The sequence below is a fragment of the Anoplophora glabripennis genome, unplaced genomic scaffold (assembly GCF_000390285.2).
Source record: "Anoplophora glabripennis isolate ALB-LARVAE unplaced genomic scaffold, Agla_2.0 scaffold264, whole genome shotgun sequence".
NCBI lineage: Eukaryota > Metazoa > Arthropoda > Insecta > Coleoptera > Cerambycidae > Anoplophora > Anoplophora glabripennis.
The window spans coordinates 47,408-73,440 of record NW_019416520.1 but is presented as its reverse complement, the minus strand read 5'-3'; the positions used below and the strand labels follow the sequence as shown (position 1 = coordinate 73,440).

The window sequence follows — 26,033 nt, the reverse complement described above, 5'->3', positions numbered from 1 at the left end:
TAACATTGTTGTTGTTTGACAGTTTGTATTAGTATTTAATTAAAATGGGTTACACAGAAGTAGAAAATTGAAATATTATTAGGAATTAAAATAAACTATGGAGAATATCTTAACTACTCTATCTTAATTCCTATAATATTTAAATTTTCTACTTCTGTGTAACCCATTTTAAATAAATAATAATACAAACTGTCAAACAATAACAATGTTGTCATAATATTACCTGTCACTGTCACGGCCTACCATATAACACTGTCCATGAGTAAATAAGCCCCTCACGGACTAATTAGTGCGATTTAGTTAAAATACTTATACCCATTTTGGACTATATCAATGTTCGATATGTCAAAATATATTGCAAATAAATCTAAATCCTTACGCCATTTTGTAGCTATTTTTATTACGAACAAAATCATGTCCTAAGCATTTTTTCGTACAAAGTCATCCCGCTGAGTTATTTAAAGAAAACTACTAAAAAAAATTTTATTCACGATTAAATTGTTAATAACTTTTTTTCCTGATAAAATACTTTGTCAGCAAATTAGTCTGATATTATACTCATCATTTAAAGTAGACCTGTGTAGTTATTTCCGAGTTATCATAAAAATGTCACGAACAGTAACTTTTCGGCCTCTGTCGACTGGAGTAATACGGAAGTTATAGTTTCCTCTGTATCTGACAGGAAGCAATATATTTTGTAAAGTTATTTATTTAGTACATTAACATACATAGTTTATTATACTCCATCTAAAATTTTAAGGAAATATTCTACTACAATGATATCTGAAAGATATGTGTAATTTAACACATCATATGTCCATGCAACATTTATAATACTTGACCAACCGTTAATAATTATTTACGTTAATTAATGTAGTTAATAAGTATGGATGTAAACGCTCTTACAAGGGAAATATTGACGACAATTTATGAAAACAGAAATAAAATTTTTAACGCAATAATCATTCTCTGACTCATAAGATACACAACCAAACGCTTTGTTAGATTATATTTTTATTGGCCACTTCACTATCTCCATTCATTTGTGAAAATGTGTACTTGATACAAGTCAACTTTCACCTCACCACAATATAATAATAAAATTGCTACTATATGTATACCTTCTGACATTCTAATTGGTCAAGACCGTTTAATTGACTTTCGGTCAATAACAATAGCCTCTGGTAGTCGTTAATATGTCTACAATAGTCTTTTAAAGAAATATGAAATGATGGATTATGAATAAAAACCTGTAAAACATTTAATAAGTCAGTAACGATGTTTAAATAGAGGTTTTAGTCGAGAGTTTAGCTTCTTATCTCATACCGTTATTTTTTTTATGAAAAATATAATTTGAAATAAAAAACAACTAATATTGTATATTTAAAAGGTAAAGTAGCAAATGATACATAAAATTATGACTTGCGGAAATATTTCTGTGAATTAAGGAAACAAAAATCTCTATTCAAAATTAGATACTCTTTTACTTACTATGTTAGCTTATTTTGCCATAATAATTTAATAATGAAGTGTGGGCACGCGTCATTCTGGCTGCCTACCTAACTGCACTAGTAATATTTGAAATAAAGAGTTTCATGTGACTTAGAGATGAAATTTAGTGATCTCTAGTGACGGAGTTTGGCAAGTTAATTAACCTTATACACACAAAATAAGGGTGAAAGAAATTAGAATATTCTACCTTAAAAATATATTCCTAATCGCCAATAATAATAATTTTTTAAATGTAATTCTCTTTGTAGAATGTTACAAGAAAATAGCCAAATTTACTTCTGCATTTTCTCCTTATCTGGAAAAACATACTGATAGGCTGATTTTCCTTCTTCGACTACCCATATAGTTCCATTAGGGCAAGACTGTATAAGCTTGATCCCTTCTTGAGCCACATTTTTAGGCCTATAAGTAACAATAATTAAAATGTACAATTTCATATGGAGAATATAGAAAATAAGATCGATTATTTGATAAATACATTTTTTATTATTATCAGTTATAAATGTAGAAATATAATGGTTATTTTATCGTGAATATGATTTCGCTTTCGTTAATGTTTAGATTGATCAGCACCTAGGAACAAAAGTAGGAGTTTGTTTTTTGAAGGTTTGGGATGTAATTTAATAGATTTTAACCAATAACATTGTGGGAAACAGTCACTCTGCGGGCTATATGCTCTGCTTAGTATTGAATTACATCCCCAATATCACTAGTTAAAATAGTTAATCTAGTTATATTATATTATGACAAAACAGTTAAGATAAATAAATAAATGAAATAATAAATAAACAAATAAATAAATGCTGCCTTTAACAAACAAGTATCAGTATATTCATAACTGTAGAAATCGAAGATAATGACTCCTGATATTCTCAAAATCACTACAATATGTTTTCGATGTTGTTACCTGTGGTTGTAGCGGACGATTATATGGGTATTGAATGGTATTACTTAATTTTGCAGCACTTAGTGCATGGTTAAATAGGAGACGATTAATAATAATATATGTTAAGTGGCAATATTTTGTATACATTTACCATAAGCATGTCTACCAATTTGTAATTATCGGAATTATGCTCCAATTCAGTAAAACACTGACATTAAATAAAATCAAGATACAAGATACTTGTAGATATAAAGAAACAATCAGTTTTAGCAAGGGCAATTGATACCTATCTAAAAAACAACTAACAAAATGCTCTCACTTGTAGATAATTGCATTTATACTGCCGCCAGAAGGTTGAAATTTCATTGTTATAAATTCAATAAGTTAATCTCTTGACGCATTGTGAATAAAACTAAATATTTGGTGACATTAAGTAATAAAAGAAGGATCAGTCCCAGTAGATTTTTCCTCAAATGCCCATTCATTTCAGGTAGATACTCCACTAATTTTTCTACAACTTGGGTATTTTTTGCAAAGTATGCCTATGGAATAGAAGCGGGTATGTCCTACAGGAGGAGAGTGTATTGACGAGTAACTAAAGGCAGCTTTACAAGAAGTAATGAGTAATGAGGGCATTAATAAATAAGTTTATGGAATATATCTGCCTTTACAGCAAAAAAAAAAACAGAAAAAACCTGAGAAAACAGCTGGTTCTCTTTTTTATTTGGGAAATGGAATTAGGAAAAATTTATACGACATATTTAGATTTTGCAAAGGAATTTACAACAACTCAAGACGATGTCAGAAAAGTTTCATGTATATTTATTATGGTTTTAAAAACATTTCTTTAAAGATTAATCACGAGAAAGTGGGATGCGATTGGTTAAATTCGTTTTTACTCAATTCGTGATGACAAATTCGAAATGTTAAGGAGCAGCAATCATGTTTCAACTAACTGTTAACCGTGCAGTAAGAAAATTTATTGTTTGATGAGCATTTAACTTATTAGCGGCATATTTAATATGGATGAGACTGGGTCGCAGCTAAATAATAATCATTCGCATGCCACTGCTACCAATTATTTGTTTCATTGATAGCATCAGTAGAAAAAGGCTCGCTGTTGTGGCATGGGGCACAATGGCGAGGGAAACTTCATACCACCGGTTTGAATTATGAAAAAATAAACTAAAACGAGAAACATGAGGATGGTATGCCATCTGGAGAATTTATTTACATATTTGAAAAATCTGCTTTTATAAACAATTTGGAACGTTACCTTCAGAAGCATGGGGTAAAATAGCAATATGTAGCAATACAACTTCTAGTTTCAGAGCAACTAGAATTCAGAAACTATACCAAATTACGCTCTTACTACAAATGTGAGCTCCAATATAGCTTTAACTAGTCCACTCCACTGTTCTTGAACTAGGTATCATTTCAATAGTTGCAGATACTACAAACCTTGTTGGGGTTAACACCTGGATATTCTTATCGACCAGCTTCTGAGTTGAAGAGAGTGCGAGAGCGAGAGATGTACATTGCTGTTGTTTAACATCAATTCCTGAGATTTTGCTGAATAGAAATTTAGATATCATCGAAAAGAGACAGGTTCAAAACAAGAAAAATATAATGTCAATTGCTTATAAAGTAAAGGCCTAGTAAAGAAAATATTTATTTTACTGGTTTTTATATGGTATCTTATCAAATTAACCTATTATTTACTGAAGTTGGTGGGTTATATAAGAAACTGATAAAACACATAAACCTTCAAAATACCATAGCTCCCTTCTGAGAGAGAGAGAGAGAGGGGGGGACGCAGAGAGAGAGAGAGAAAGAGAGAGATAGAGAAAGAGAGAGAGAGATGTTTGATAAACAATGTACAGTCGGCGCCACCCAAATGTGAACGGCAATATTGTACCGTGTAATTTAGACTTCAAATTATGGTCGTCGTAAAATTCAATAGTTGTCAAATATATATGTCACTTAGAGCAAACATAATGAAATGTAAACAAGTAACGTGAAATATGCAGGAGCATTTAACTGAGGCGAAAAGAGCAAGGGCTGTAGCTAAATTAGAAGATAATTGGTCTTTGAGTGAAGTGGATGCTGATATTTAAATGTCAATAAGAGTTGTATATTTTATATTAAATAACGCTGACAAAAAGAACAAAGATTACAAAGATATATAAGGCAAGGTGTCGGGAAGGTTTCCAGTGACGCGGAAGACAATGCCTTGGTCGAATTTATCCATCAGAATACCCTCTCTGTGTTACGCCACTAAGAAAAGTTTGATTTACTACGATAAAATCCAGATGAAATTTCCATAACAACCAAAATCCGTTCACATTTGGGTGGCGCCAACTGTACTCTGGTGCAAAGCGCAGAACATCCTTCTTTTAACCTGGCCATGATCAATAATGGTTTCTATTTAATTAAATGCAAAACAAGTAAGTCAAAAATTGTTAGAGAATTAGTTATGTCAAAGAAATCTGAAATAAAATATTTCAGAAAAAAGTTCACTTACAGTTACCAAAGGGTACTCGAAATATCAGTTTTTTAATTATTGGATTTCTCTCAAAAACAGCAACTTTTATTTAATAGTATTCTAGATGTCCTGGAATTGTCATCGAAAGTGGCATGCATAGTACAATACATTACTGAATATATAAAAAGACTTACTCTTGAATAACAGCTTCATAGTTAACGTCTGACCAGTTATCATATCCTTCTCCTAAAGTTGAGTCTTTGAAAGAAGACAATAGTGATGTTGCAGTAGGTCCTGGACAAATTGCGAACACTCTGACAATAGTTCTTGCGTAATGGGATGGAGCGCCCCAAGTTCTAGTCATTTGAATAACTGCGGCCTTAGTTGCAGAATATATAGGAATAGGTGGAATCACAGTAAGGCCGGCAATAGAGGAAATGTTTACAATGACCGCTTCAGATCCTTCTTTATATTTTGGCAAATAGTTGTCTAGGCCCAAAATAATTCCATTTACCACACCATTCTGTATGAAAGGTATGTTTAAGTTATACTGTATAATTTTTTTAATTACTTGCTTATATAGCTAATAATAGGGTTTTCAATGCACAAACTTAAAAGTAAAGAAACGGATTGTTTATAAAGTTTCGATTGCATAAATATTAAGTAAGTTAAAGTTGCAAAATTAGTCCAGTCTAATTAAATGTGTTGCAAAATCATTCAATATATAACATAACTCAAAAGGTGCTATGTTCTTCTTCCATTTCACCAATAAGAATAATAAATAGGACATAAAGAAAATATAAACCCAAGAGATCCACATATCATTTCCGAAGGAATTCGATACACTGAACATGATCCTGTAGTCAAAGTTCATGACTTGCTAGTGAATTTCAGAGAAAAGTGAAATTTTTGGGTGAAAATAAAATATGGGTCAAACTAATTTTTTCCTAAATTTTGGCCAAGTATATCATTTTTGTAGTATTTTGGTCAGTTTTCACCCAAATAGTGAATTTTCTGAGAAATATCGAAGTCAAGGCACTAATTCAGCGCATCAAAATACTACGAAAATGATATACACATTTGTATAAAATTTAGGAAAAATCAGTTTTGACCTATATTTTAATCAGTTTTCACCTAAATAGTGGATTTTCTGAGAAATTTCGAGGTCATGGGTAAATTATACAATTGTGTACAGCGCCTTAAAATATTACGAAAATTATACAGGGAAACTTCGAGGACAGATTGATCTCTTTAAAATAATAGAAGTTTGCCTTATAACCACAGGACTGCAACGGCTTCGTTTTAGAGATGTTGAAGTTGTTAAAAGAAATTTGTTTTTTTTTGTCGGAATCTATTAACCGATCTCAAATTTGGTACAGATAATATATGATAGTAAGCCTTGCATTACCTAAAATATGAGCTCTAAAGGTTCAACCAGTGGTGTACAACTGAATAGGGGTCATCCCCTTTTTATAAAAAAAACCTGCCACTGTATGTTTTACAAGTTATTGTAACGGATTAATATTCTAATGTACTAAATACGTAGAAAAGGTAACTTGAATTTTTTCCCTAAGATTCACCATTTTCAAGTTATTCATACCTATACAATTTACTTGTGGCAGACATTTCAAACCATAATATTACAAGAATATTTATCTTTATGCTTAAAAGTAAGTGCAATTTGTAAGCACATCAACAAAATTCTTTCCACATCACCTATGAGGTAATGTTCCTGGTGTGTTTTAGTTTCTCCTGAAGACCTAATCTTTACAAATAAGAACAATTTAAACCAAAATAATAATAAAAATACATTTATCAAGCAACAACAACTAAACAAGATACAAAATTAATATTACGTATTTACAGCAATTGTTCAAAATGCGAACCACCCATATTGATACATTTCTGACATCTTCTATTAGTGGAACTAATTGAAGCTAATATCATGTGGTGGTTTTCTTTTAATTCATTACACCCGTCTTCTATTCGCTGCAGTAGTTGTGGTCTAGTATCTATTGGAGTAGAGTAAACTTTACTTTTCAGATAGGCAACTCCAAACATAGAAGTCCAGAGGGTTTAGATCTGGCGATCTGGCTGGCCAAGATAATGGACTCTGTACCATTATGGTTGACATTGGCATTTGGTATTCTACCTATCCATCATCCCATATAATTTTCATTAAGCCATTCTTGTATTATTCTCTTAAAATACGCAGGAGCACCATCCATTTGTATCCAGCTATTTTGTGGTATGGAACATCCTCTAATAACTCAAATAGATGGTTTTCTATAAAGTTAGAAAATGACTGGGAATTTAGATTTGTTGGCAAAAAGAAAGGTCCACAAACTTTATTGCGAATTATTTCGAGACAAAATTTTCAGACATTTCGTGTTGAAAAGATCTTATCCGAATTTCATGAGGATTTTCTTGTGACCAAATACGCAATTGTGAAAATTCACTACCCTTCGCTTTGTGAACGTAGCCTCATCGATCCAAAGTATTTCTAGTAAGAATTCTAACAACCACTTATAAAAATTCAGGCGGCTCTCTGCATCTCCCGGAAGTAAATTTTGCACAGGTTGTAACTGGTACGGATTTCTGCCATCCTTATGTAGAACTTTTCAAATTTTCGATTTATTCACCCCAAGTTGCCGAGACGTTCTTCGTGCACTTAGCTGAGGATCATCGTCAAATGTTCTTAAAGTTTCATTTCTGTGCCTTTCATTGCTCCGTTGTGATTTTCCAAATATCGTTTTAATCCAAAAAGATGAAAGCGACGAGTGTAAAGAATTTTGTTGATGTGCTTACAAATTGCAGTTACTTTTAAGCATAAACATAAATACTCTTGTAATATGGTTAGAAGTGTCTGCCACAAGGGGATTATGTTGGTATGAATAACTTGAGAACGGTGAACTTTAGGGAAAAAATTTAAGTTACCTTTTTTACGTATTTTGTGCATTAGAATAGAATTCCGTTAGCTTGTAAAAAATACAGTGGCGTAGGTTTTTTTTTTATAAAAGAGGGGTGACCGTGTCCAGTTGTACACCACTGGTTGAACCTTTAGAGCTTATATTTTAGGGAACACAAGGCCTACTATCATACATTATATGTACTAAATTTTATTGAAATCGGTTTATAGATTCCGGAGATATAAACAAATCAATTTTTTTTAACAACTTCAATACCCTGTATCTCTAAAACGAGGCTGTTCGAGACGTATGTTTATAAAGCAAATACCCACTATTTTAAAGCGATCTATCTGCCCTTGAAGTTTCCTGCATAAAATTCGGACCACGCTGTATATTTGCACAAAAATTTGGAAAAATCAGTTTTGATCCATATTTGGGCTAGTTTTCACCCAAATAGGTGGATTTTTTGAGGAATATCGAGGTCATGGGTTAATTTTAATCATGATCAACACTTCAAAATACCACGAAAATGATATATTTGAACAAGATTTAGAAAAAAATCAGTTTTGACCCGTATTTGGTTCAGTTTTCACCCAAATAGTGGATTTTCTTAGAAATATTAAGGCCATAGGTAAATTTTGGTAATAGCATCGTGTTCAGCGCCTCAAAATACTACGAAAATGATACATTTGGACAAAATTTAGGAAAAAATCAGTTGACCCATATTTGGGCGTTTTCAAAAAAATTTCACTTTTCTCCGAAATTCATCAGGAAGTCTTGAACTTTGACATCAGTATAGTGTTCAGCGCATCGAATTCCTTCGGAAATGATTATGTGGGTGTCTTGGGTTTGGAGTCTTTTTCTGTGTGCCTGTGTCATTGAGTATCGTCATATTAATTATAACTATTCATTAGCTTCAAAAGTAGCATGTTTTCTTTAATATGTAATATGTTTCATAAATTACATATATGATAAATTTAGTTCATCATCCATTATTTAAAAAAGTAGGAGCAATATATGAAAACGATACCCCGTATTTAAATGTGTTGATTTATCCAATAACAAATTGTTATAATATTAACATTATGAACATATGTGAGCGTTTTTTTAAAGAGCTACGTAGATACGAGGAAATTTTGACATATACAGGGTGATTCAGCACTTATCCAAAAAATTTTGGGAATAGATGCGGCATGAGAAATGGAGTCAATATCGTAAAAAAATTTTTTGTAAAATCCTTATAGTTTCCGAGAAAAAAATTATTGAAGTTATAGTACATTCAACGACTACATAGCTGGACAACTGTAGTCTCTAGCGTCATTTGCAATGCGCGTGGAGAGCCACGTGGCCTCAGCGACTCCGAATACTGAAATCGTATTTTGCAATCGTCGTTGCAACAGTATTTACCTGTTATCTGTTGTGTTTGCAATATTTTTTTAGTAGTTAGTGTCAAAAATGGGTAGTTAGCGTCAAAAATGGTTTGCGTGTATAGTAACTCGGAGTTGATGGATATCGGTTTAATTTATGGTGAAGCATTTGTGCTATGGTGAAGCAAGACAACATTTGTGTTAGTTCGTAGAAACTGAGTAAGACGGACCCAAATGTGTTTACATGTTGGTGTTGGTTGGTTTTTATCACACCGCCATGCCGGTCGCATTGTGCGAGGTCAGGTTTTACAGTGGACCAGTTTCCAGTGCCGTGCAGAAGTGTATTTTTAAATCATTTTCGAACTGACCTTTTTCATTTTTTCTTTACAAAATTGTATTTGTAAGGGTCCCCTGTACATCCAGAATTTTTTTTTTTGGATAAGTTCTGAATCACTGTAGAAACTTAAGATATACATCATTATTCTACCAGAAATTTTTAGTTCAGACAATTTATTTATGTAAGGAGTTATATGATTCATATTTTTTGTAACTTTTCTTTGTATATTGTGGCAGAAAATAATTTACCATACAATAATCAGTATGTGGGTATAGGGTATTAAGGATTTGACAAGCTTTAATTTTATATCTTGAGTTAGACTATATTTTAAATGATATAGAGACTTACGTTTGTAGAAAGCAATTTGATAAATATGTTTGATATGTTTACTGAAATTTAAATTATTATCGATGTCTATATAAAAATGGAAAACGAAATTGGTAGCAAGATACTACCTCGTGATACACCACTTTTTACTGACTTTAATTGTGAACTTAATTCATGATTTATTTTCACCTTTTGCAATCGATTTTGTAAATAACTCCGAAACAACAGTGGAACAGCCTGATCAAATCCAATATAAACTTTGATAATAAAAGGCCGAAAGATACTAAATCGAATGCCTTACTTAATATTGTTAAGAGTGATTTATCAAGTGTCGTAGATATATCATCGACTGCATCAGTGGTAGAATTTAATTTCTTTCTAAATAGTTGGTCACTTGTTGGACTACAATTTTTCAATTTTTTTCAAAAACTTTTGAAAATGTTGGTAATATTGGTCTTAATTCGTTATAAGCACTTGGATTTCCGACTTTATGTATTGGTACTATTTCTGCAATTTTCCAGATATTTGGAAATATACTCAGTAATTGAATTATGTATTAAAAATGGTTCTAACAATATCAACGCAGAGGTTACAATTTTAATCATTTTTATATTAATTCCATGTATCCTCACTATTAATATTTTATATAGTGTTAATAATATCTTCATTTGTTATTGATTGAAAAGAAAAAATATGATCACCCAAAGTATTTTGAGAAAAATATTGCTACATATTTACATTTACGTTAATATGGCATTCGCCAGTCAAATTGAACCATTTTTTTAAATTGTTTGTGATATGATAGTTATGGAACATTCCACGCCTAATCACTGAGATCGTGTTCCGACCATTTTTAATTTTTCTGATTTTTTTGGATTATTTAGTCCCTATTTAGAATACCTTCCAATTTTTTCAAATTTTTATTTCAATCTCTCAGGAATATTTTGGGTAAAAATTTTTCAAATACCTAAGTAACCTAAATAACAGTAAAAAATGTAAATATCATAAACTTTTTTTTCAGTTTGTGTTGATATAATTGTATAAAAAAATATATAAAAATAATTAAGTTTCAGCATTTTAAGTTCTTTTCTCATTTTTAAACCAAACCAAAAGTGCTTTTTTAAAAAGAGTGGCATTTTTTTTCTTAAAAAATTCTCAAAAAAATCGTCTTTCAATATACAAATTTATGAGACAGGTTCTAAAGAGGGATCTTTTTTTGTTCTATTTTTTAATTCGACAGTTAATTGTAAAAAAATGAGTCATCGGTGCACTGATCGTTATTGATTTAAATAAGGAAAATAATATAATAAATTTTAATATAGTTGTACCGAAGTAGTAAGAAAATTATGGATTTAGTTGACAGTTAAATTTATTTGAAATTGAATCTTAAAATTAATTTATGTTTATAAATTACAAATACTTACAATGTTTACTGCAATCTCTTTTTGAAAGAATTTGTCGCTAACAATACCAGCATTATTTATTAAAATGTCAACATTTTTGAATGTTTCTACAGTTTTCTTAAACGCATCTAAAAAAATAAGTATCATATAAGAAATAAATTTACATCAACCTTTACAGGTAGATTCATAAGTATGGTGTTAAGCTGAAATAGATGTCGGAAAATATGAATGTAAGCAAAAATCTCCATAAAAACATGATTGGAAAAATTTAATAATGCCATACAGAACAGTTTTTCGTCTTTGCAGTGGCGGAGACATAGGGAAAAGTTTCTCTTATGTAAAAAAAAATCCTGACGGTTTTTCAAAAATGTTATTCTCTAAACGATTGTGTTAAGAGTATTAAAAAGACACACCAAAAATTTAAATTTTTATAAATTACTTTCAATATTTTGTGATATATTAAATTAATTAAAATAAAAAAAAGTAATAAATACACTATTGTTCAAATATCGAACTTCTCCGCGATATTAGTTTCCATTCTTTTATGGTTCAAAACTCATCCTGTCAATCATTTTGAAATTATCTATAAATCTACATTTTTGTCTACATGTTTTCAGGATTACATTCATATCATTTTCCTTAGAATCACATTATATAACTTTCGTTTCAGTTCAACCTCATACTTGTAAATCACTCTGTATATGAATTATGTTTTCATTACTAACTCTCAAATTGTTTCATGTCCGTCACATCTGTTTTTACAAACAGTACTCTGTTGCGGCCAAACTCCTCTTCTATTTCAGTAAAAACTGCTTGGACCAGGCTAGTATTTAAATCCGCAATTGTTACTCCCTACAAGATATAAATTCCTACACTCCATACGATATTTGTTGAGACGTAATTCCAAGAACACCCTTGCAGCACTTTCTTGGTATTCGACACCCGAGGTAGAAAGGCAAGGCGGAAAATTTCAAGGCACACCCCTGAAGAAATAAATTGTTACAGTAATTCCAATAACAGAATTTTATTGGCTTATTCTTTTCTTGGAATTCAATCTCAACAAATATTGTACGGACTGTATGTATGAATCATTTTGACCAGTTATTGAAAAATTAAAAAAATATATACACTGTATAGTTATTATGTACACCATAAAGAAGGTATTATTTACCCGTCGAGAACGATTTTGCGCCCGAGCGGAGCGAGGGCTGGCAATAGAATCCGAAACTGATAAATTATACTTAACTGCTGCGTGGTGTATAACATTTTATCTGCTCCCATAGTTCTTTATGGTTCATGAAATAAAGATTAGGTTTTATTTTTTGACATTTCTTAATCAATTCATTTTGACACTATTCTAAATTTTGCAAAGTCGCCTTGGTTGTTTGGATTTTGTCGTTTCTAAGGTGTTTATAAACAAAGCTGCATAAAAGATGCAATTTGGTTGGTTTTGAATTATTAGTTCTAAATGAATGATTTTCAAATAGAAAGTGCAGCAAATGCCTGCCTGCGAAGTTTTATTGCGCTACGGACGAGCATATAGAAATTTTAAAGAATGGTGCCAGAACAAAAATACTGGTATTTCTGAAATATCACTGCTAGTATATTTCATGGTGAAGTCAAGCACTTTAAAGTCACTGGCGAATTTGTGGAGTGAATATTCAATGATTAAGTCAACTATTTTCATAGAGGAGAACGTGGATATATCAAAATACCCCAAGCTGAGATTATTTTTGAAACGTAAGAATGATGGCTATACACCTGAAAAGTCAAACGATTTTACAAGAGAACAACTCAACGATTTTCTCATTTAGGCACCTGATAATATTTGCTAATGAAGGTAGTGACGGTCTTAGGCATTGCAGGAACATGACGTTCTGATGAGTTATAAACCTTCTTTGGACGTCAATTTAAAAAATTTCGATGACATTATTGTAGTTACAATTCCAGATGCTGAAAATGGTATATCACGTACATTTACTCACCTAGAAATTCTCAAGAAAAATGTGAAGATTATATTGGAAATTAAAACTAAAATTTCACGCTTTTTATGCGCTATCAAACAGGTAGATGTTACAACCAACCCGTCGGCAAGAATACCCTTTCTATGATAAGGTTGCACAGTTTTTGAAACTAGAACATCCTGAAACATATACAGGTCATTCATTCCAAAAAACATCAGCAACGTTACTGGCTAATACAGGAGTTGATGTATTAGCAATCAAGAGACATGGTGGGTGGAAATCAGCCACAATTGCAGAAAGTTATGTTGCTGACAGTTTAAGTAACAAAAATGGTATAGCCAACAGGATTCGTTAAAATGTAGTAGTACGTTGCATCATGCTGTTTTAATGGATCAGTCAGATAATATTGAGTCACCGGTGACTGAAATGGAGCGTGTTGCAATATAGCGCGTCGCCAGTTACTATCCCCGCTGCTCTTATTAAGCCCTCCAAATTTACTGACAAGTGACATAAAAAATTAATGTTTATAAAAGAAACGAGTTGTCAATTTTTTAGATGTGTCTATTTTATGTAACCATTGTGCTGGTTGTAAATAAAGAAAATACGGTCCTTTGAATTTTCTAAGCCCACCGAGAAGTCAATGTGAGGAGAATCCCCACAGAGCGGTCAAATCATTTTGACAAACGCGAGGGGAATAATTATCCAGATTTTTATAAATGTTACTAAATGTAATAACTGTACAACAATTAAAAATTAATATAATGGATTTTAACGAGTTAAAAAGTGCTCGAGGCCATGCTAAAGTTTCTATTACACGAATATTAAATTGGTTGAATGAAAAGAAAGATTCTGAATTAAATGCAAGTCAGTTCAGTTGTAGAAAAGAAAGTTTGACAAACGCATTTCAAAAATACACAGATATTCAGAATAAAATTGAAGATATATTGATAGAAGAAGGTAATACAGGCTTAATGCAAGACTAGGAAAATAGAATGGAAATGGAAAAAAAAATATTTTCATGCTTTGGCGTTAATCCAAGATAAAATTAAAAAATCTTCTTCATCTAGTTCGTCAGAAAACAGAATGACCATTGTTCAACAATCAGTAAACCCAGCTGTGAAACTTCCTAATTTAGAAATAAACAATTTTTCAGGTAATCAAAGCGAATGGGAATCTTTTTCTCAACTTTCTGTTGCTTTAATAACACAAAACAAAAACTTGATAGATATACAACGCTTTATACAGGGTGACATAGAAAAAAGTACATTGCATAGTGCCACACAATAGACACTAAAATAAGAAAAAAAGTTCCTATGAACATGGGTCTGCAAGGCCTTCGGTTAAAAGATACGGGGTGTTGAATTTTATTTTTGTTTGGGTTTTTTTAAATATCTTTAGCCAGAGTCGCAAGAAATGGATAAAATGTGGTATACAGTTTTTTTTTATCATGCTAAATTCAAATATGATCTTAGTTTTGTGATTACTGATAGAGGGCGCTACATACAGGGTTCCATATCTATTGAATCGGTCCTAACTTTTTTGCTATACACTGTATGTCACTTTCGACTGAAAAAAATCAAAGAAGCCGTCAATCATTAAGAAGAAGAATGGAAAAATGTATTGAAATACAAGGGCAACAATTTGAACATCTTCTAAAAACTATGTTTTGTTTTAATTAATCATATTTTTCATCATACCATTAAAATTTAATTATTGAAGTATTTATCATTGTTTTTGCAAATAAAAAAAAATTAAAATTCAACACCCCGTATCCTTTAACCGAAGGCCTTGCGGACCCATGTTCATAAGAACTTTTTTTCTTGTTTTAGTGTCCTCTATTGTATGACACTATGCAATGTACTTTTTTCTATGTCACCCTGTATATCTAAAATCATAATAATGAAAGATAATCCTCTAAAATTAATTGAATCTTTAAAGGTTACCAATGATAATTTTCAGATTGCTTTAGATATTCTTACAAAAAGATATGAAAACAAAAATTGTATTGTAAATGCCTATTTTTCGTCATTGTTAGAAATTCCATCGACTGTAAAATGTACAACTAGTAATTTAAGACAATTTGTCACTACTTGTAAAAAGAACTTGGAGTGTTTAAAAAATTTGAAACTGTCCGATGAACGATTATTTGAATTACTTTTAACTCATTCACTTCAAAAGAAATTAGATTATAACACAAGCAGATTATTCGAACAAGAACGCGATGTAACGCAATTACCTACATTAGATGAATTTTTCAATTTTCTAGAGAAAAAGTGTGTCATCTTAGAAAATTTGTCCAGCACAGAATCGCAGTTTCAAAGCAAAAACAAATATAAATGTTCGTTACATTTAAGTTCTAATGAATGATATACTCAAAATGGAAACTTTTCGTGTGCCTATTGCAACATTCCAGGCAATAAAATTTACTCATGCTTTAAATTTAAAAATTTACCTCCCTCAGAAAAAAACAAAATTCATTCACTCGAAAAATATGTGTATAAATTGTTTAGGAAGTAAACATGAAGCAAGAAATTGCAACTCAACTAAAAGTTGTTTAATTTGCAAGAAAAAACACCACACTATTCTTCACATTCAACAAAAAAACAATAATATTGCTCAAAATTCAAGCAATTCGAATATAGCCAATCAGAGTGGTTCTCAGACACAGTCGTCAAGCTCTAATAATTTGGAAAATACTCAAAGTGTGGCAACCTTGTTCACTAAAAATTCTCAAATCTTGTTGGCTACAGCTCAAGTCACGGTATATTCAAATGAGGGCATTCCCATTAAGGCACGTGTTCTTCTTGACAATGGTAGTCAAACGCCTTTATCACTGAAGGTTTGGCAAACAAACTTCAATTAGAACCTGTCGAGCAAGTTCTAAAAATCTCTGGCATAGCCCAAAACAACAAAAATGCTAAATATTTTTATATATTTCAATGTCGATTCATCACGAAGAATCAAAATTCAATGCGCTATCCTAAAAAATATTGCCAACTCCCTCAGTTCAAAATTGATATACAAAAATTAAACATCCCAGATAGCATTCAGTTAGCAGATCCTGGTGATATAGATATGCTTATTGGTGCTGATTGCTACTACAACTTATTTGTTGTCAGATGGCATAATATACCTAGGAAAAAGATTGCCCGTATTGCAAAACACTAATTTAGGTTGGTTAGTGGCTGGAAATGTCCGTAGCTGTTGCATTTCAAATTACTCTCAGTCTTTTGCTAATAATAATCTCTCTGTAAATCAAGAAAATGTATCTCTCTTTACTCAGATCTCAGATTTGAACACATTACTTACCAAATTCTGGACTGTAGAAGAAATTCCTCAAAAATTTTCGCTAACCGCCGAAGAAGAAGCAGCTGAAAATAATTTCATTGCCACTACGAAAGTACTAGAGGATAGTAGATTCCAAGTGAACATACCCCTCAAAACTCCCACTGAACATCAAAAACTTGGTGATTCGTTTTCCATAGCGAAAAAACGATTCTCCATGCTTGAAAAACGCTTCCAAAATTACCCTAAATTATTCTCTGAATACAAAAACTTCATTGATGAATATATAGCACTTGGTCATGCCAAGTATGTCCCATTGACAATGACCAATTCTAATTTAGAAAATAAATATTTCATTCCCCATTTGTGTGTGATCAGAGAACTCAGTACAACCACAAAGTTGCGCGTTGTTTTTGACGCTTCGTGCAAAAGTTCGTCAGGATACTCTCTTAATGATGTGACCCTAAAAGGTTTCTAAGTACAGTCAGAACTGTATGACATCCTCTGTAGATTCAGAATCTATTTTCTCACGTCTGACGTTGAAAAAACAGGCAGGTCAGAATAAACCCCGACCAAAAGTTTTTGCAAAACATTCTCTGGCGTGACTCTCGTCAAGAACCCCTAAAGTGCGTTGAACTCTCAACTGTCACTTATGGCACCAATTGTGCTCCCTATCTTGCAACCCGAGTCCTCAGCGAGATAGCTTATACAAACTCTGCTGAATTTCCTCTAGCTTCAAACGTTCTCTTATATCAATGCTATGTAGATGACATTCTCGGTGGTTGCAATGACTATGATTCTTTAACTACACTCTATTCTGAGTTGAATACAGTTCTCGGTAAATCTGGATTTTATTTGCACAAATGGTGTTCCAACTCTGAAAAATTCTCCAAAGAAATTCTCCAAGGAAAGTCTGTCGTTCTAGACATGAATCTAGATAATCTCCCTAATAAAGTTTTAAGAGTACAATGGAATCCTCAATCAGACACCCTAGATATTTCTATTCCCCAAATCTCAATTAATGTCCCTGTAACTAAGCGGATTATTCTAAGTTATTTATCGCAATGTTTTGATCCAATGGGTTTGGTAAACCCAGTAATAGTTCAAGGAAAAATTCTTATGCAACAAATCTGTATCAAAAAATTAGATTGGGATGCAGAAATTAGTGACACCACTATTCTCCATCAATGGAAAAGCTTCTCTGAGAACATCGTGAAACTAAAGAATTTAAAAATTCCTCGTCACATATTTTCAAACAAGCCCATCAAGGTTATTGAAATCCACGGCTGCGCAGATGCCAGTCTATCAGCATATGTAGCTTGCATAATCATTCGTGCAGTTTACTCAGACGAAACTGTGTCGTGTAATTTACTCACTTCTAAATCCCGAATTCCCCCCCCCCCCCTAAAAACAATCTCAGTCCCCAGACTAGAGCTATGTGCAATGCTACTTTAGCAAAACTAACTGAAAAAGTTATGTCTTTGTTTAAAGACAAATTAAACATCGACTCTGTCAATTTATGGACTGATTCACAAACTGCTTCATGTTGGTGCAAAAGTCATGTCAATCGTTGGACTACTTTCGTTGCTAATCGAGTATCCCAAATTCAGGAAATAACTTCAGCGTTCCAGTGGAGATATGTCAGATCAGCCGACAATCCTGCTGACATTCTTTCACGTGGAATGCCTTCCCATGATTTGGTAAATTCCTCACTATGGTGGCATGGTCCCCAATTTCTGCAAAGTGCAAATTTAAATTTGAAACACTTAGAACCCTCATTGGAAGTGTCCGAACTCGCCCGAAGAAAGAAAAATTATTCTCACTCTTCAAAATACGTCCGAGCAAGATTCTTTCTGGTTTGATTTATTTTCAAAATTCTCTAAGTTCTCTCGTCTACAACGCACATTGTCTACAACCACATTGGCATATTGTTTACGCTTCACGCATTCTTGTCGAAACAAATCAAATAAAATATCTGGCCCTTTAACAATGACAGAACTCGATTCGTCTCAAAATCTCATTTTGAAAACACTTCAGACTCAAAATTTTTCCAAAGAACTCTCGGAGAGAAGAGAGAATTACGTACGAATAAACCCCTTTCAAACAAAACATAGTTTCTTTAAATCCCTTCTTGGATGATTCAGGATTCTTGCGAGTTGGTGGAAGACTGGAAAACGCAGACATTCCCTTCCAGCAAAAACACCCGATACTGCTACCATCCAAAAATCACATCACCACTCTGTTACTGGCCCAAGAACATAGACCTCTAGGTCACGCAGGTGCTCATATAGTTCTATCGAACATTCGACTCAAATTTTGGCCCCTATGTGGACTTCGTAAAATTAAAAATATCATAAAGCATTGTGCAACATGTTTTCGGTTTCATGCTCAAACATGTCAACAAATCATGGCTAACTTACCAAAAGAGAGAGTACAATTCTCGCGACCCTCCAAAAGGTAGGGATTGACTTTGGTGGACCCTTTACAATCAAAGCCACTAAGCTACGTAAGTCGCCACTCACCAAATGTCACATAGCAGTTTTTGTATGTTTAGTCACAAAAGCAGTGCATATAGAAGTTGTATCTAGTTTATCAGAAGCGTTTCTTATGACCTTAACCAGATTCGTCTCGCGCAGAGGTAATCCTTCCCTCATTTACAGCGATAACGCTACTAACTTCGTAGGAGCAAAAAATCGGCTTAACGATCTCTACAAATTTTTCCAGAACAAACAAAATGTCAATTCTAACTCGGACTTTCTATCTCTGAATGAAATACAATGGAAGTTCATTCCTCCCAGATCTCCCCACTGGGGTAGAATATGTACAAACTAGATTTAAAGATTTAACTGAAACTCCAGAAAACCGTCTTTTCTTCTGGCAAAGTTGCTCCAAAATGCAACAACCTTTTTGAGAGCGCTGGTCAGAAGATTATTTAAATTGTCTTCAAAACAGACCTAAATGGATTCACCCTTCAGAAAATCCAAGAGTAAATGATCTGGTGCTCTTGGAAGAAGACACTATCCCTTCTCTAAAATGTCCACTGGTCAGATTAACGGAAGTAATGCCAGGCTGTGATGGAAGAGTTAGAGTCGTCAAACTTCAGACAGTTAAGTGAGTTTTCACTAGACCTATAACAAAAATCTGCCCTCTACCCTATCAAAATGATCATTAAAAAAAACTGCTCTCTCTTGCTAAATTTCTCTTTTTTAATTTGTACAATCCTCAATTCTTTGCTATTGTTGAAGTTCACTACTTCAAGGCGGGGAGAATGTTGCAATAGAGCGCGTCGCCAGTTACTATCCCCGCTGCTGTCATCAAGCCCTCCAAGTTGACAAGTGACAAGTGACATAAAAAATTTATGTTTATAAAAAAAACAAGCTGCCAATTTTTTAGATGTGTCTGTTTTATGTAACCATTGTGCTGGTTTTAAATAAAGAAAATACTGTCCTTCGAATTTTCTAACCCCACCAAGAAGTCAATGTGAGGAGAATCCCCACAGAGCGGTCAAATCATTTTGAGAAACGCGAGGGGAATAATTATCCAGATTTTTATAAATGTCACTAAATGTAATAACTGTACAACTACCTACTATAAAGATTAATTCATAATAATTAATAAAATGTAATGTTCATTAAATATTTCTATTTATATTTTGTTCATAAAATTGTTCATTTATAACTCGACATCGCTTTCTTCCCTAATACGGTAAAATTCACTTACCTCCTTAAAAACAATGTATTTAGTCTATTTACTATAGTGGGGGCAGATAAAAGTTATTAACCTACGTCGCTGTCATTACTCACATATCATGACGTTAAATTTTAGTACTATTGAAAGACTTATAAAACCGTCGTTTTTATGATGTCACTATTGTTTTTTTAAATAAGGAAAGGAAAATGAAAATATTTACTTATCCGACATTACAGCATTTACTCTCAGACTCGATTATTAGCGATAATATGGCAATAGTTATTATCAATATATTTTAGTAATGACGCCAGTAAAAATCCAAAGAAGTGATTTTCAGCCAGGGTTTTGAGATACCCCGAGTTGTTATTTTTCTATTTTGTTTAAATATATGTATTATACCGTACCGCCATTTTAACACCGCTCCAGTAGTCTAGAGGTCGCCCTTTGAAGTAAGTAAGATTATTTCAAGTCCAGCTTGTGATGACTGCGCAGTCGCCACCGCTCGCCGTAGAAGCTTGGCAGTTAAGCTGAATTGGAAGTTCAGTTCACGTGTACTCGTTGCAGCGAGCAGTTCTGTCTAACATCGAAGTCTAGCTATCGAAGTAAGTTCCGAACCTGCTTAATGCGCAAGTCTCCTGAGGTGACAGGAGTAGTAGTGTATGCCTATATATACAGGGTGTCCCGCAATTCATGCAACAAAATTTGATCACAGATTCTAAAGACAAGTTTAGGCGACCCGTATTTTTTATTTTTGCCAAGTTGCCCCCTCTTCCGGAGTTACAGGCCCCTGAAGTCCGCCCCTAAAAATAATCTTTTTTATATCTCAGAGCCCTGTTGTACGAGAATCACTAAATTTGGTACACAGGGAATCTGGAATCATGGAATCTGAGGGTGCTACGTTTTTTGGCGGGCAACCCCCTTAAGACAATTTTTCGTGGGCTCCCTTGTCTTTGAAGCCAAAAAAATTTGATCGCATATTTAAATTTCTTAAAAATTATCAGTGCGCTAGAAAGCCATTACATTTAGAAACTTTTTGTCGCTTTATACTTTTTTCGTAAAACGCAATGTTTTCGAGAAAATGTCAAAATGTGATCGAATGCATATCGTGATTCGCCATTTTCCTCAAAAACATTGAGTTTTACGAAACAAATATCAAGAGACAAAAAAGTTTCTATATTCAATGGCTTTCTAGCTAACTAATAATTAAAAAAAAAAATCGAATTTTCGACCAAATTTTTCTGGCTCCAAAGACATAGGGGCCCACGAAAAAGTGTCTTAAGGGGGTTTCTCGCCAAAAAGCGTAGCACTGTGAGGTTCCACATATCATAAAACCCCTGTGTACCAAATTTAGTGATTTTCGTACAACATGGTTGTATATAAAAAAGACTTCTTAGGGGCAGATTTCAGGGAGCTGTAATTCCGAAAGAGGGGGCCAGTTGGCAAAAAGAAAAAATACGGGTCCCCTCAATTTGTCTTAAGAATCTATGACCAAATTTTGTTGCATGAATTTCGGGATACCCTATATATGTGTAATAGAGTAACGTTTAATAAATATAAATATTTATTAAGTGTGACTTTTATTCCTGTGTGAAGTCTGCATTTCTCTAGATCCCTGGAAATACGTGTCTTCACTGTAGTTGCCTGAGTAGTGGTGACAGACGCAGTTCCCATCGGCGAATGAACAAGGAAGTGAAAACTTCACAGAGATAATAGTTCTTTTGTGTATGGTTAAATGGTTTATTATGGTATAAACTTTGTTTAATATAAAGATAAAAATAATGATTTTCATTTGGAAATATTGCACTTATCAAATTAAAATTAAAACTTATATTTAGCGACGAAGATAGATTATTGAAATATAAACATATGATTATGGTTTGATTGCGCGGAACACGATTGACCGCCTCGTTCTGCGCAGTCTAACGCTTTTTGTTAAACATACCATAACTACTAATTAAAAGAAAAATAAAATTTAAGGCAACGTACAAAGAGTATGACTGGTGCTTAGAATTATTTCTACAATATTTTCGTAAACTTAAAAATAAATACTAGGATTTACGGTAACGAAATAGCGTTTAAATGGGATGATGGAGAAAATTTTAACTTAGAGCAAATATGGTAGTCTAGAGTGTTTTATTTCGTACAATTTTATTTATAAATAGAATTTTAAAGTAGTACTATTCTTTTAACATTTTGTTTCATTAAATACTTAGTTACGCTAAAAAAATTAATTATTTTTAAATAATTAAAATGGAAATGTAGTTCACAGCAAAATAATTGAATAATTACGTAATAATTACAAAACTATCTAATTAAATAAAAAAATATAAAATGAATTACCTAGCCAATGGCCAACTGTTAAATATAAAAAAGTGTATGCTTCAATTATTATTATTATTTTACCTGTTTACTTTTATCTATTGATATCTACAAGAAATTTCTCACTGCTTATATAGTTATAAATTTGCGAATATTTTTCTTACTGGCTAATTTAAATGAAAGGAAGATATTTCTATTTAAATCAGACAATAAGAATATTATTAGCATTTCACAATACCTAATTCACGATTATATGAACCCAGCTATACAGTGCTGAATTAGATTTTTTTTCTCTATTAGTGGATTTAAAAATATCAAATTTATATTTCTTTTATAAATATAGGTATTCTGACAGCTGTAAATATAAAAAAATTATACATATCCAAAAAAAAAAAGATCAGAATATTTTTATGAAACTATTTTTGCCTACACAAAGTCTCACACTGATAAAAGTAGATAAATAAAAAGTAAAAAATATATATGACATTTGACTCAGTTAACGTTTCGAAAATCAATCTGTTTTGGTTTTTAGACCTATATATGTTTTGTTTCAAATAGGTAGGTAATAGATATTTCATCGCATGTAAAAAAAAATAAGAAGAATGTAGAAATCGTTACTTACCTACGATTATTTTTTTGAAAACATTTTTGCCAATCTTTCTTGAAAATAATATTCTTCATAGTTTTGAAAATAGATTGATCTTGGAAATATTAACCAAGTGAGGTGAATATAGTTTTATACAAATTATCTTTAACCGATTCTTTTGGGGCAAAGGATTATTTCATTCATTTTCTCATAGGTGACAATGTACTCAACAAAAAACATATAAACTATCCCATAAATAAATAACTAAAGATATTAAATTTAATTTTCTCAATTAAAATGCTAAGTTATTTAAAATTACGTATACATTACACATATCTCTAATGACACAGTTTTTCCAATCCCATTTAACTTTATTAAAGAAGTATCGTTTGTTTATATATAGTCTTATTTGAGTTCTGTTTATGTCAAATTTAAAAATCTCTTTTACTCTTGGCTCTTCTGCTAAAATAGCACTATTGATATAATTAAAATGATTTAAAATACCTACAGTTTATCCGTCTTAAGGCTTTCACGGAAGTGTTGCATAAAGAAATTTGCCGTTACCGTACTAAAGAGGCAACGGCATCGGTTTTTTCATAGTAATCTCCTTCTCACAAGAAGTAACAGGACGTTAGACAAAGCTCAAATAGAGCTAATTCCTGTCGCAGGAGCAACAATCGTAATAGTTGCAATGTGTCTTTTATTGATACCTTGATGGATAAGATCTGCACATCAAAGCTGATCAAGATATCAGTCTTGAATGTCTTGAATTCCTCATATGGTGAGCTGAGTTGTCTATATACATATAGTTGCATCAAAGTGGTAATGTGCTTTGCCAATGTAGAAGTAAAGCGGGATATTAGGCTCTTAGGCAGCCATGAGGGTCAGCTCTAGAAACGTTACGAGCTTTAATAACTTGTTGGTCCTAGGGACTCCCGTTCGACAACCTAATAGTATATTTTTCAATGGTCGACGCTGGATTTCGCTCTAAGAACTTGTAAACATCTGGGGTCAAGATCTCTTGCTACTCTATTCATTGTCCACCGGCTACCTGTGACAACATCGCGTCAATATTTCCCCATATATCCTGATCCAAAGTGAACATAAGGTAAAAATTACCTTATATAGTTTCCATAAGATTTCCTTGTATATATACAAGTATATACATGACTGTTGTCGTAATAAAGTTCGACTGGCACTGTTATAGATTCTATCAACTGGTGCAGACTTACATTGGTCTTAGTTTAAGGTAATTCGGCATTTTATCCTGGTGTCGACGAAGAATGCGAAACTGGAAACTCCTTCTTCGTAATGCTTCAAGTTGTCCAATTAACTAGTAAACTTCCTCCCCGTAGACGTTAGTTGTAGTGTTTTAAGATTTTTACGCCAATGCAGTTACATAAAGAATCATGGTTTTTCGAGCTGTTACGTCATTGGTTATGTATTTAGTACTAACTTATAATGAACTCCCTTAGCCCTTGTTAGGAATTGTGGGGGCGCGTCAGCTTTCAGAACACCAGGGACCGCCCCAATATTGGTTTACTATGGATAGATCCGCTTTTGAGACAATGATGGTTTTCTCGGTAAATCTCTTAGCTGACAATCCGCCTTTGAGAAAACAAAGCTCGATATACCCGTATTCTCCACTAGGTGAATTATATTGTAACGGAACACGAGTAGGTAGTTGTCTCTAAAGACAGTTAGACTAAATATATTACTAACTCTAAAATTATGAATATTGGAACAGTGTATTTTTTGCCAGTTTTGCGCCAGGTTTAGTCAAGTTGCTGTGCCTGTAGAACGTATGTATTTTACTGATTATATTTGCACTGCTTGAGCTTTTTCCGTTAGTTATTTTATTTCTTTGTTTACTCAGTAACATGTTTAAAACCTTAGTTTGCAGTGCCTCAGAAGAGTTCGGACTTATAGAACTGTAGATGACCTTGCTTTGGCTAACTTAGCCTTCTTGTTACCCTAGTGTATCTTGTACTCTGGTGCCTAAGCAAGGGTCAAGAGTTTGACTTTCTAGCCTTGCTACGACATGGTATGAAAATAGCACCAAATAGTATCATTCATAAATCATTGTATAGTTATATACTTATTAGGTTCCAATAATATTATTAAACACACTGAAACTAAAAACTAGACGCAGTATACTTTTAATTCCATTGAACATAATCTATGTAATAAACAAATTAGGTTTTATTACTTACTTTAACACCACATCGTAGAAGTTCTTTTGCAAACTGCAAACCTATTCCAGAAAGCCCACCTGTAACCAATGCTGTTTTTCCTTGTAGTTGGAGGACCATTATCTTAGCTATCTTCACTGCTCTTCAATAGAAAGTAAATAACGCAATGAACATGATACACCTTAAACCTTACACAGTACATAATGTTACATAGTAATTGGGTTGCAATTAAAATTTAAACAACAACTTAATGAGGATGACATAAATATATAGGTATAAAAATTGCCAAGGTCATAGAAGAAATATATGTGGTATTTTTATATGGCATGCAAGTTTTATATGAATTGGGTAATTATATTCTCAGCAACCAAGATTATTATAGATCTATTTACATAGGTAGGTATCTTTAGTCTTCTTTTTTTATACCACTGCTATAATGATATCATTTTCCACCTTCACACGAAATCACAAGCGGAGTAGATCTTTCCTGTAATATTATCAGTTTATGAAAACTGTTGCATTTTAATTTATTAGATATTTTTACCTACACCCATGATAATGCCAAATATCATTTTATGAATGAAATAATAAAATAACATTCCCGTCTGTAACCTCAAAGGCATCAAAATTCAATTTAAAATTTTCTTTTCCTTAAAATGAACTAAATAATCGGGTGCATTGTTACTTACTTAAGGATTTCCTAGTTTTATGTACTACGAAATATAACCTTCAGGGTGGTAGATGCATGTAAGTTTCAAAGGTATACTTCAC

General features: G+C 32.6%; 2 protein-coding genes across 2 annotated transcripts in view; one reads left to right on the top strand and one right to left on the bottom strand.

Annotated features, from left to right (window-relative positions):
• Nucleotides 1–26,033, top strand: part of LOC108905147 (tyrosine kinase receptor Cad96Ca-like) — a gene marked incomplete at its 3' end in the record, with an annotated part of 129,818 nt that overhangs the window by 61,191 nt on the left and 42,594 nt on the right. The window lies entirely within an intron of this gene.
• Nucleotides 1,326–25,449, bottom strand: LOC108905158 (15-hydroxyprostaglandin dehydrogenase [NAD(+)]-like). Its single transcript, XM_018707939.1, has 5 exons — nucleotides 25,284–25,449; nucleotides 11,952–12,078; nucleotides 11,248–11,354; nucleotides 5,078–5,406; nucleotides 1,326–1,914 (listed from the first exon to the last, which is right to left on the bottom strand). Exons 1-5 carry the CDS (start codon nucleotides 25,380–25,382, stop codon nucleotides 1,785–1,787), a joined length of 792 nt encoding a protein of 263 aa, XP_018563455.1. The 5' UTR covers nucleotides 25,383–25,449; the 3' UTR covers nucleotides 1,326–1,784.

Bases quoted from the DNA above. Each gene is read 5' to 3' on its own strand.
- LOC108905158 (XM_018707939.1), bottom strand. From the start codon at position 25,382: ATGGTCCTCCAACTACAAGGAAAAACAGCATTGGTTACAGGTGGGCTT. The intron at 12,079-25,283 runs GTAAGTAATAAA...TATATCTTGTAG, and splicing joins TTCTACGATGTGGTGTTAAA to GGAGTAACAATTGCGGATTT. The intron at 1,915-5,077 runs GTAAGTCTTTTT...TGTTACTTATAG, and splicing joins TATGAAGCTGTTATTCAAGA to GCCTAAAAATGTGGCTCAAG.